General features: G+C 41.8%; 1 protein-coding gene across 1 annotated transcript; it reads left to right on the forward strand.

The window, feature by feature from the left end:
• The first annotated feature begins 7685 nt into the window (after positions 1 to 7685).
• LOC138879602 (uncharacterized) lies at positions 7686 to 8564 on the forward strand. The gene is made up of 2 exons (XM_070159218.1): positions 7686 to 7813; positions 7898 to 8564. The coding sequence occupies exons 1-2, from the start codon at positions 7686 to 7688 to the stop codon at positions 8562 to 8564; spliced, it is 795 nt and encodes a 264-aa protein (XP_070015319.1).
• The last annotated feature ends 4021 nt before the right edge of the window (positions 8565 to 12585 follow it).

A 12585-nucleotide genomic window follows, 5' to 3' on the forward strand; every position in this document is an offset into this window, starting at 1 on the left:
TACAGTAAAACATGATGCTCAGCCCAAAATATGATTTAAAATATCATTTCAAGTGTTAAAGCAGAGTAAACATGGCTGAGTTTTGAAAACAGTAGAATATAGCATGACTGAGTACAAGTTTAAAGTCAAAACAGTGAGGAAATATCAATAAAAATACCTGAAGGGTTCAAATAGTTGGTATGAAGCCCAAATATGGCATTCAACCCAATTAATGATGATAGCAAATATATTTAAGTCAATTATGCGGCAAAATCATCAATCGGGACGGACCAAGTCACAATCCCCAATAGTGCACGACCCCACGCTCGTAATCAAGCGTGTACCTCACCTCAATATAGTACTACGATGTGCAAACCGGGGTTTCAAACCCTCAGAACATCATTTACAATCATTACTCACTTCGATCCGGTCCAACCTCTAGCCCGCGATGCCTTCGCCTGCACAAATCGACCTCCGGATGCTCCAAATCTAGCCACAATTAGTACATAATCATTAAAATATGCAATAGGAATGAAGCTCACTCGAAAATATCCAATTTACATCCAAATCCCGAAATTGCTCAAACTCGGCCCCTCGGGCCCACGTCTCGAAACTCGATAAAATTAATATCAATGGAATCCTCATCCTCTCACGAGTTCGTACATATAAAATTTACCAAAATCCGACCTCATGTGGTCACTCAAATTCTCAGAATCCACTCTCCAATTTCAAGCCCTAATTACCCTACTTTTCCTCAGATTTTCCACTAATTTTCATGATTAAACAATGAAATAATCACCATAAACACAAGGTATAAAGCCCAAGTAGCTTACCTCTTTGGAAATACTTGATCCTCTCTTGAAATCACAGCTTGGAGCTCCAAAAATCGCACAAAATGGTGAACACATGACTGAAAATCGCGAAGGGGCATTTTTATACATTTTGCCCAGCACTTCCGCACCTGCGATCCCATAAGCGCACCTGCACTTCCGCTTTTGCGGAAAAACACCCGCTTCTGTGGATTTCACTTATTCCATCAGATTCCGCATCTGCGACTTAGCTATCGCACCTGCGGCCTCGCAGATGTGGTCAAGGTCTTCGCTTCTGCGACCAGCACTGCTTCTGCGGTCTCCTTTAGGCACCAGCGGCATCGCACCTGCAGTCACCAATCCGCAGGTGCGGAAACAACAAAAGCAACAAATTTTCTGCTGCAAAACTCCAAGTCCGACCTCCCGATAACTATCCGAAACCATCCCGAGACCCCCGGGAGCTCAACCAAAAGCACAAACATATCCCAATACCTTATTCAAACTTGCACCAATCTTCAAAACACCTCAAACAACATCAAATCAACCCAAACACATCGGATTCAAGCCAAACTTTCCAAAATCTTCCAAATTTCGCTCTTGATAAAAAACCCAACCAAAACACGTCCGAATGACCTGAAATTTTGCATGCACATCCCAAATGACACAACGGAACTTTTGCAACTTTTGGAATTCCATTCCGACATCTATATCAAAATCTCACTTATCAACCAGAAAACGTTGAAATCTCAATTTCGCCAATTCAAGCTAAACCTTCCACGAACCTCCAAAATGCATTCCGATCACGCTCCTAAGTCCCAAATTACCTAACGGAGCTAACCAAATCATAAAAATTACAATCCGAGATCACATACAAACAAGTCAAATCTTGGTCAAACCTTTCAAAATTTAAGTTTTAAACTAAGAACTGTTCTTCCAAATTCATTCTGATTAACCTGAAACCAAAACCAACGATTTAGATAAGTCATAATACACCACACGGGGCAAGTCATGCCCGAGAACTGACGAGCAAAGTGCAAAAGCTCAAAATGATCGGTCGGGTCGTTACATCCTCCCCCACTTAAACATACGTTCATCCTCAAACGTGCCCAGAGTTGTTCCAAAAGCCAACCAATCGCTGAATAACCTTACCATGCATATACCCAGGGGTGATCTCACGTCACCCTATCTCATATAGGTCCGATGATACAATGCAACTAAAATTCCACAATCTAACCTTGTCCATAAACCTTAGAACCACATTTCCACTTCTGAAATCATCCACAAGATCAGAATCTCACGTCCATACTCTGAATAACCCCGAACCAGCAGTAATAACCCATACCTGCAACCTCAGGTGCAATTACATGATATACCACATAACTCAAACACTTGTAGCGATAACTTCCAATCACTGCAGCTGCACACAACAACTGAATACTAGTAGAAAACCTCTTATCAACTAAAATTTCATTCCAACACTTTCATATACTGCCAATGATAAATAAAACACACAGTAAGCCATAACTATTTCTCAGATCAACCATTCCTGAAGCCACTTCTCCTTTGGCAAAGACCATAGCAAATTTCTGAGCCGAACCTCGATATTATCCTTCCAACTTGCTGAAATCGAATGCATTCGTATCCATTAATGATCCCAACGATCTCATCTAATCCAACACACTACTTTGGTGACATGACACATCAATACAGGCCTAAGCCACAACTTGCGTAATACGTGCACCAATAAGCAACAGTCCGAACATACTCAAATCATGAAAATGACTCAAATGAAAGAGTTGTACCTCAAGCTCACCAATACCACCACAACACAAGGCCGAGAACCCATCTCACATCATAGGAACAGAACACACGAATCTAACCCGTAAGGTCATACCCTTACATAACTTCGCTGCGATGTGTGATCCTATCCAAACACTGCTCCACAAGAAACACCTCAGGTCACTATGCTCGAAATCGACAACCACACACAATTTGATGTCTGGAACCAAAGCAAATCATCATACCCACGGTGAAGCAAATAATATATACCACACAAACCCGAAAGGGCATAACCAATACGCCATTCACTGAGCAACTCTTCCTGCTCGACTTCCACTATGATACCCCAATAGAACCGCACCATATGTGCCTATAACCAACAAATCATAACACCTCGCAACATAGAAAGGTAACTCATAGATCTCCCCAGATTACTAATAAGCTCAATAACAATCGAATCAACACATCCCTCAACAATACAATTCAGAGCCAACCAAGCTGACTCAAGTTAGAACACGCATCCACATTGGCCTGCCAACGAACTCCTTATCAAGGAAGCCCTGAAGCTGCTCCTTTAACTCTGTCGATGCCATACGATATGGTGCCCGACATCAAATCAATACCAAAATCAACAACCTTGCCTGGCGACATGCTCGGCTACAAGAAACACATCTGAAAAGTCCCCCACCACTGGAACTGAATCAATGGTAGGAGTCTCTACACTGACATCAATCCCGAAAGCCCAAATAAGAAGGACAATCCTTCCCAGCCATCCATTGGGTCTTCAAAATATGAAACCACCCTACCAAGAACATAATCCGTCGAACCTCGCCACTCAATCTATGGCATTACCGGCATAGCCAACAGCGCCGCCTTAGAGCACTAGTCCAAAATAACACAACACGGAGACAACAACTCTATACCCAATGTCACATCCAAAATCTAACATACCAAGCAACAAAAGATCCACTCGGGTCTCCAAACCCCGATAGTCACTAAACAGTGCCGATACAAGCGACCCACAACTACAACATGGCCTGAACATAAGAACTCCCAGTCTCCAACTCCATATAGCACACGGATCACCATACCTGATCCCAATTCTGCCATTCGAATACATACCACACCTCTTAATACCCAATCATTCCACGAGAGATACTCTAAAATTCTTCTGTGCCGCCAAGCAAACTCGAATATCAGCAGTCGATCTAACAAGAAAGTGCAACAATACTACCGAAGTACCATCAACTTAATCACATTGCCTTTTTTCCGAAACATATACCCTCATCAAATCATCCCAATTAGCAATACCATTTCCTTAATCATCTTAAGCTCATTTCTCTGATTGTCTGAAACTCATTTCTCTAATTGTCTGAAGCTGCCCGCTGCCTAAGAGTTTTATGGACCTTCCTTTCAAAACTGAACCGTAACCTTACACAGGAAAATCTCAATACTACACAACATATCACACAAACCATATCATCCTAGGATACACGTGATAAATTCATACCCCTTCCGAACCACAAGCAGCTACGTACTCAACTAGCCAAAACTTTCCATTGATCCCATCTAGAAGAGAATCACAATACATCCCATGCTCCTCACGCCAGTAGGAAAAATATACCCATCTAACTGTGGTAGAAATCCTCAATAACTCTCCAAATTCCATTTGCATAAACTATACCGTCAGGACTGAATCCTTCTAACTCAATCAAGTTACGTAAGCCACTAAAACCCAAGAGGATTGCCGTGAAACACCTGTAGAAACTTATTACCTTGTAAGCATCCAAGGAACTAATCATATCCTTACCGTGCCGATCCGGCCTACTAGCAAGCTATCCCATCTATCCAAGTTCCTTCTGGTTTACCTTCAACTTGATACCTCTTCTTGCTATAATACCACAATTCCTCAACCCAGACTCACCACATGAGACCCAAGCATAAAACCACACCATCTAAGGCCCATAAGCCACTGAATACTTTCTTAAATATTCCCAAAAGCACCATGTTCAAAATACCTACCCCGACGAGACTTCCTGCGAATCCAAAGCCATTACCTTCCTGATACTGATATATAGAATCCCATAATTGATATAGAAATGACACAAGTCTTGGCACCCTCCAATGCAAACCTTAGTTTCTAGCCAAATTATACTATTTGAAAATCCCCAATTATTACACGTAAAATTTGAACTCATTAGAACCATTCTCGAGAGTCACCCACTACTCAAACTGCAATTAGACCGATCAAACGGGCCGACGACCTGTGTTCCACTAGCACCCTGACACCGCAAAATGTAACCTCACCTTAATTTATTAGTTTATAAATGATTAAAATTTAAGCACCTCATGTATCGAGGCTTATGTATCGCCCTCGTACTAAAAATATTCTCTGTCTTTTAAAACATTGATGGGAGGAGTATTATTGTTATAGTTCGGCCATGTGAAAAGGAGAAGCACAGATGCCCCGGTTAGGAGGTGTGAGAGGTTTTCCTTGATGGGTATGGGAAGAGGACATGATACAACTTGAGGTTATATAGGATATGACCCTTGATATGAGGCTGTGGAGGTCGATACAGTAGAATATTAGTAGGTTGTCAAGCATTTTACTTTTTCCTTCTAGTATCGGTAGTTTTAATTTTTGTATGGTATCTTTTTATTCTTAGATTGCTATTACAACCTACTGTTAATTGCTATTTTTTTCTTCGATTTTCTTAATATCTTGTTGTTATTATTGCTTATTGCCGTTTGATAGTAGGCTATAATCCCGTATTTTAGTCGCTTATTGCACTCTAATGCACTGCACTTTATTTGTGGCATGTTGAATTGGATTTTCCAGAATTTTCAAGGGAAATCAGTGCTAGATATGTTTTAGATAATATTAGAATTTCTGTATTCAGACGGTGTTTGAAAATATTTCATAATGAACACTGTATAGGGTCGATATCGTATGCCTTCGATCTATATACTCGAGAGGTCCTTCTTAAGCACGAGACCGGGTGAGGTTGAGTTCGAACCCGATGGGCCAAACTCGAGATAGAAGATAGAATGCAAGGACCGAAGATAGGAGTACGAGGAGTACCGAAGCTGAGTATGCTCGACCTCGAAATAGTACCATTATGAATTTGTAATAGAATGAGCTAGATTCCTGCCATGTCCCCAAGATCGTGGCGCAAATCCCGGAATAGGATTGTACGATTCCGTACTAGGCAGTTAGACAGTTGTATCAAGAATATTCCTTACTGTAAATAGAAATATACCTTATTTAGGGGTTCCCTTATTATATAAAGGGAACTCCAATCATTTGTAACATCATCTAATCATTGATCAAAGAATATACTCTCTACTATTTCGCCTACTGTTCATCAGAACTATCCTTAGCTCTACTGCTCTTACTTACTTTACTTTTCTTGTTTTATTGTTCTTATTATCCTATACCCACCTCGAGATCACTAATCTTGAGGTCACTACTGCTGAGTAACATTGGTTTGATTCTCTTATTTCCTTCATTTCTACTTCATATTTCTTGACTATCAATTAGTATTGAACTAAATCACATATCTTTAAAACCACTAATCAAATTTAATTGTTACTTGTATTTTCAAGGTAAATAGTTTGGCTTCCACCATGGGGCTAAAGATAATAGTGATTATTTCTTTATTGATTCTCATTACACACATTATTTTTACACTTTTTCTTGTTAAGATTTTTTGATTTTCAGGCTAAAACATGTCTAGCTCACAAAACGTACATGTTCATGACAATGAAGATCTTGGAGAAAACAACAATTTAGGGGTCGGTGTACCACCAATAAATCTAGGGGAAGTGCCAAATATGGAACCAATTGATATTAGTTCACGCATTGCTCTAAACACGGATTTAGGCACAAACCCCAGGGAGAATGTACGCTAGGAAGCCCAATCTGGTGGCCAAGGAGGACAAAAAGATGGGGGAATCAGCCTCCAAGTGATATTCGAGATGATGCAGGCTCAGGAGATCGCCATCGCTCAACTCCAAAGTCAGAATAAGACTTCGAGGGTAGCTGAATGTGAAAACACTTGACGTGCTGAACCAGCGCCGGAGAGGTCGAATGGAAATGACTCAGGGACTGACCCTACCATTATGAGAATGCTTGAAGATATCACCAATAGGATCGAGTTAGGAGAAAAGAAAATTTAAGACAATGACAAAATGGTGGAAACTTACAACTCCTGTGTTGACTAAATACCAGGGGCACCTCCAGTTTTGAAAGGTTTAGATGCCAAAAAGTTCATACAAAAACCATTCCCTTTGAGTGCAACTCCGATGCCCATTCCTAAAAAGTTTTGCATGCCCGATATATCCAAGTATAACAGAGCAACCAACCCCAACGAGCATATTACTTCATACACTTGCGGGATCAAAGGAAATGATTTGAATGATGATGAGATCGAATCAGTCTTGTTGAAAAAGTTTAGAGAAACACAATCGAAAGGAGCTATGATTTGGTACCACAACTTGCCTCCTTACTCTATTGATTCATTTTCCATGTTAGCAGACGCCTTCCTGAAAGCACACGCCGTGGCCATAAAGGTGACCACGAGGAAATCAGACATCTTCAAGATAAAACAAAGGAACAATGAGATGTTGACGGAGTTTGTGTCTATGTTCTAGATGGAGTGGATGGAGTTACCACCGGTCTCGGATGACTGGGCTGTACAAGCTTTTATATAGGGTTTGAATGAAAGGAGCTCGATTGCATCTTGACAATTAACGCAAAACGTGATTGAGTATCCAACTGTGACTTGGTCGGATGTGCACAACCGCTACCAATCGAAAATCAGGGTCGAGGATGACTAGTTGGGAGCTCCCTCAGGTTTAGTTCATCCTAACAGATTCACAACCAAGCCCCCGAGGGATGCAGACATGGAATCGAGACCGAACAAGGAACGGTACCAGCCATATGTCTATCCAAAAAACAATAGCTCGGGTCGAATCACCCCTCGAAATGATTGGAGAAACAATCGAGGCCAAAGTTCTCAAGGACTAATAAGTAAGAGCGGGTTTGATAAGCACACCGACCCCACAGAGGCACCTCGACTATCGAAGTATAATTTCAGCATAGATGCATCAGGGATCATGTCAGCTATTGGAAGAATCAAAGACACCAAGTGGACCAGGCCTATACAAACCGATCCTTCTCAAAGGAACCCGAACTTGATGTGCAATTATCATGGCACACATGGTCATAGAACAGAAGATTGCAGGTAGCTAAGGGAAGAAGTGGCTCGGTTGTTCAACGAGGGCCACTTTCGAGAATTCCTAAGTGATCAGGATAAGAATCACTTCAGGGAGAGAGATGCAAGGAATAATGAGCCAGAAGAACCACAACATGTAGTCCACATGATCAATGGCAGAGTCGATGTCCCTCAACGACATGTATTCAAACGCATCAAAGTATCAATCACCAGAGAAAAACTGACTCGGAGCTATGTACCCGAGGACATCTTATCATTCTGCGACGAGGAAGCAGAAGACATATCTCAGCCTCACAACGATGCCCTAGTAATCTCTTTCCCTTTAAATAAAATTCAAGTTAAACGTGTGTTAGTGGATCCAGGTAACTCAGCAAACATAATCAGATCGAGGGTCGTGGAACAATTCAGCCTACAAGATCAAATTGTACCTGCATCTCGGGTCCTAAATGGCTTCAACATGGCAAGTGAAACAACAAAAGAACAGATTATCCTGCTAGTAAATGTAGCCAGGACCATACAAGATACGAAGTTCCATGTCATCGAAGGTGACGTGAGGTATAACGAACTCCTCAAGAAGACCGTGGATACACAACATGAGGGCAGTGCCTTCAACTCTTCACCAGATGATGAAGTTCCCAACAGAAGAAGGGGTGAAAATAGTCTATGGAGAGCAACATGCTGCAAAAGAGATATTTGCAATCGAGGAAGTGGTGCCAATAGCAGAGCTTTTGATCTAGGAGAAATCGAGCACCGAAGGTAAGCAGACAGCTAAATAGCAATCACAACCCCCAGCCTCCATGGAGTCGGAGCAACAAGTAATCGAAGACGAAGAAGAGGATTTCCTTACTCCTCAAACCTTAATTGTTCCCGAAGAGTCCGATGCAACCAAGTCAAATCTTGAGGAACTGGAGCAGGTCATACGTATTGAATACTTTCCCGAGAGAAAGGTATACCTGGGAACGGGTTTAACCCCCGAACTCAGGAGAAAACTCATTCAATTTCTTATTGATAATATGGATTGCTTTGCTTGGTCCCATTTAGATATGACCGGGATTCCATCGGAAATCACCACACATCGGCTAAGCACCGACCCTAGGTACAAATCGGTGAAGCAAAAAAGGAGGCCTCAGTCCAGGGTAAAACGTGCTTTCATAAAAGACGAGGTAACTAGGCTTCTTAAAATAGGATCTATTCGGGAGGTAAAATACCCCGAGTGGTTAGCCAATGTAGTTGTAGTTCCTAAAAAAGGAAACAAACTTAGAATGCACGTAGATTATAAGGACTTCAACAAATCATGTCCAAAAGATTCTTTCCCCTTGCCAAACATCGATCGTATGATCGATCCCATGGCTGGCCACGAGACCCTAAATTTTCTCGATGCCTACTTCGGGTACAATCAGATTCAGATGAACCCGGAGGACCAGGAAAAGACTTCATTTATTACTAAATTTTGAACTTATTATTACAATGTAATGCCCTTCGGGCTAAAAAATGCAGGAGCTACATACCAACGCCTAGTTAAAAAAATGTTCACAGAAAAAATTGGTAAAATAATATAAGTCTATATTGATGATATGTTGGTTAAGTTCCTGCGCGCAGAGGACCATTTAGCTCATTTGCAGGAAATGTTCAAAATTTTGAGAAAATACAACATAAAGCTTAACCCATAGAAGTGTGCCTTTGAAGTCGGCTTGGGCAAGTTCCTCCGCTTCATGGTTTTGAATCGGGGCATCAAAATAAACCCCGATAAAATCAAGGCCATCGAGGTCATCAGATCAGAGTCCCCGGTTCTTTTACTTGCTCAAAAAGAAAAAGGACTTTGCATGGATCCCGGGTATGTCAGTAAGCCTTAAAAAAATTAAAGCGATAACTATCGAACCCGCCTTTGCTTCACACTTCGAAGGTGGATTAAAATCTTTACCTATATTTGGCAGTATCTGAGATAGCGGTAAGTGGGATACTAGTTCGAGAAGAGCAAGGTACGCAATTTCCTATTTATTATGTAAGCCGAACTCTAGGAGATGGTGAAACCAGATACCCTCACCTAGAAAAATTAGCACTTGCATTGATAAGCGCATCTAGGAAGCTAAAACCCTATTTTCAATATCTTCCCATACGTGTGTCAACCACTTACCCCTTTCAAAATGCTTTGCATAAACCCGAATTATCGGGCCGATTGGCCAAATGAGTTGTCGAGCTTCGCGGGTATGATATTGAATATCAACCATGTACGTCCATAAAGTTTCAAATCCTAGCTGACTTCGTGGCCAATTTTACGCCGACCCTCATACCCGAAGTAGAAAAAGAACTTCTGCTGGGATCGGGTACATCATCGGGGGGTATGGACCGTTTTACGGATGGTGCCTCGAATGTGAAAGGGGTCGGACTCGGCATTGTCTTAAAACCACTTACAGGCAGTACCATTAAGCAATCTATTAAAACTCCTAGATTAACAATGAGGCCGAGTATGAGGCCATGATTGCAGGTCTCGAGCTAGCTAAAAGCTTGGGAGCAAAAGTCATCGAAGCCAAGTGCGATTCTCTATTTGTGGTAAACTAAGTAAACAAAAGTTTTGAAGTTCGAGAGGATAGAATACAATGGTACTTGGATAAGCTACATGTAACTTTGCACCACTGCAAGGAGTGTACTCTTGATCATGTACCTCGAGAACAAAATAGCGAGGCCGATGCACTTGCTTATCTGGGATCCTCGATCGAAGAAGATGACATCGTCCGGGGACTGTCGTCCAATTATCGAGATCTACGATTGAAGAGGGTCATGCCGAGATAAATTCAACAAGTTTAACATGTAACTGGAGGAATAAGTATATCGACTATTTGAAGAGTGGAAAACTACCGTTGGACTACAAAGAATCGAAGGCCCTACGAGCCAAGGCTGCTAGATTTGCATTAGATGAAGATGGAGCATTGTACCGAAGAACATTCGATGGACCATTGGTGGTATGCTTGGGGCTAGAGGACACCGATTATGTTCTACGAGAAATCCACGAAGGCACTTGTGGGAACCATTTCGGTGCTGAATCTTTGGTCTGCCAAATTATCAGAGCAGGTTACTATTGAGATAGCATGGAAAAAGATACTAAGGAATTTGTCAAAAAATATGATACGTGTCACCAATTAGCACCGATGATCCATCAGCCCGGAGAACAACTCCAGTCGGTCCTATCCCTGTGGCCCTTCATGAAATAGGGAATGGACATAGTTGGACCCCTACCAACGGCACCATGTAAAACTAAGTTTATTTTGTTTATGATTTATTATTTTTCTAAGTGGGTGGAAGCACAGGCCTTCGAGAAGGTCCGAGAAAAAGAAGTTATTGACTGTATCTGGGACCACATCATATGCCGATTCGGGATACGTGCCGAGATTTTGTGACAATGGAAAGCAGTTCATCGGTAGCAAGATAACGGGGTTCCTCGAAGAGAATAAAATAAAGAGGATTTTATCGACACCGCACCACCCAACCAGAAACGGACAAGCTGAGTCAACAAATGAAACTATCATTCAAAACTTGAAGAAAAGATTGGATGATGCAAAAGGGAAATGGAGAGAAGTCCTACCTGAGGTCCTTTGGGAATATCGAACAACATCGAAGATCAGCACGGGGGCTACTCCGTTCTCTTTAGTTTATGGCTCCGAGGCCCTCATCCCTGTCGAAGTTGGAGAACCCAGCATCAGGTTTTGACATGTATCAAAAGAGTCAAATCACGAGGCCTTGAATGCTAGCCTCGAGCTACTAGATGAAAAACAAGAAGCCGCACTTGTTCGGATGGCCGTGCAAAAGCAAGGGATCGAAAGATACTACAATAGAAGGGCCAACCTTCGACACTTTGGAATCGGGGACTTAGTTCTACGAAAGGTCACCCGCAATACCCGAGATCCTAATGAAGGGAAACTAGGCCAGAATTGGGAAGGACCATACCGAGTCCTCGGAGCTTTCGGTAAAGGATCTTATAAACTTAGCACAGTGGAAGGTGAACAAATTCCAAACAATTGGAACATATCATTACTCAAACGATACTACTGCTAAGGTATGACTTTATCCTCTTGTCCATTTGAGTTTAAAACTAACTCATTGCAGATTTTTCGATCGAAGCTATCAAAGGCATACGATCTCGAAGGCACCTTTTTGCACAAAGCCTTAGGTTTTAAAGCATGCAATGCACTCTTTTTCCCTTAGATCTGATTTTGTCCCAAATGGGTTTTTCCGGCAAGGTTTTAACGAGGCAACGACTATATTCTACCTAAGGAGAACTCAACAGTATCCAAGGCTTCTTTTCAATCAACCTCGAATACTGGGGGGCATCACCCTCGGAGGATCCATTTTCAAGTAAAATACTTCACGCCTAAGAGGGTCTCGATAGGAGAACTTTGTAATGGGCCAAATGGTCAAATGAATTGTGTCCATATAGAATCGTCGATCCCCGATAGCAAAACATGTACGCATGTATCAATTATTTGAAAAAGCATTCTGTTTATATTAAATACACTTTGTGTCTCAAAATTTGTTACTATTATACGATATCTACACATACAATCCTACGGGAAGCGGCTCAAGAGCCAAAACACAAATGCACCCCAAAATACTCGGGGTTTGTCATCGAGAGTCAGCACATTCGAGTCGTCGAAAACTCGGCCTCATAAGACCTCAAAGAGGCATCCTCTAGAAACAAAGGCCAAGGCCAATATACTCGAGGACTAACTTTCCGAACAAGTTCGAAAAGTTATCGGGAAATAAGTCCAAGTGATATACCCGAAGGT

Source organism: Nicotiana sylvestris, chromosome 10, assembly GCF_000393655.2.
Source record: "Nicotiana sylvestris chromosome 10, ASM39365v2, whole genome shotgun sequence".
Classification (NCBI taxonomy): Eukaryota; Viridiplantae; Streptophyta; class Magnoliopsida; order Solanales; family Solanaceae; genus Nicotiana; species Nicotiana sylvestris.

Coding starts and splice junctions, on each gene's coding strand:
- LOC138879602 (XM_070159218.1), top strand. CDS start 7,686: ATGTCAGCTATTGGAAGAATCAAAGACACCAAGTGGACCAGGCCTATA. Junction 7,814..7,897: donor CATAGAACAGAAGATTGCAG/GTAGCTAAGGGA, acceptor GAATCACTTCAG/GGAGAGAGATGCAAGGAATA.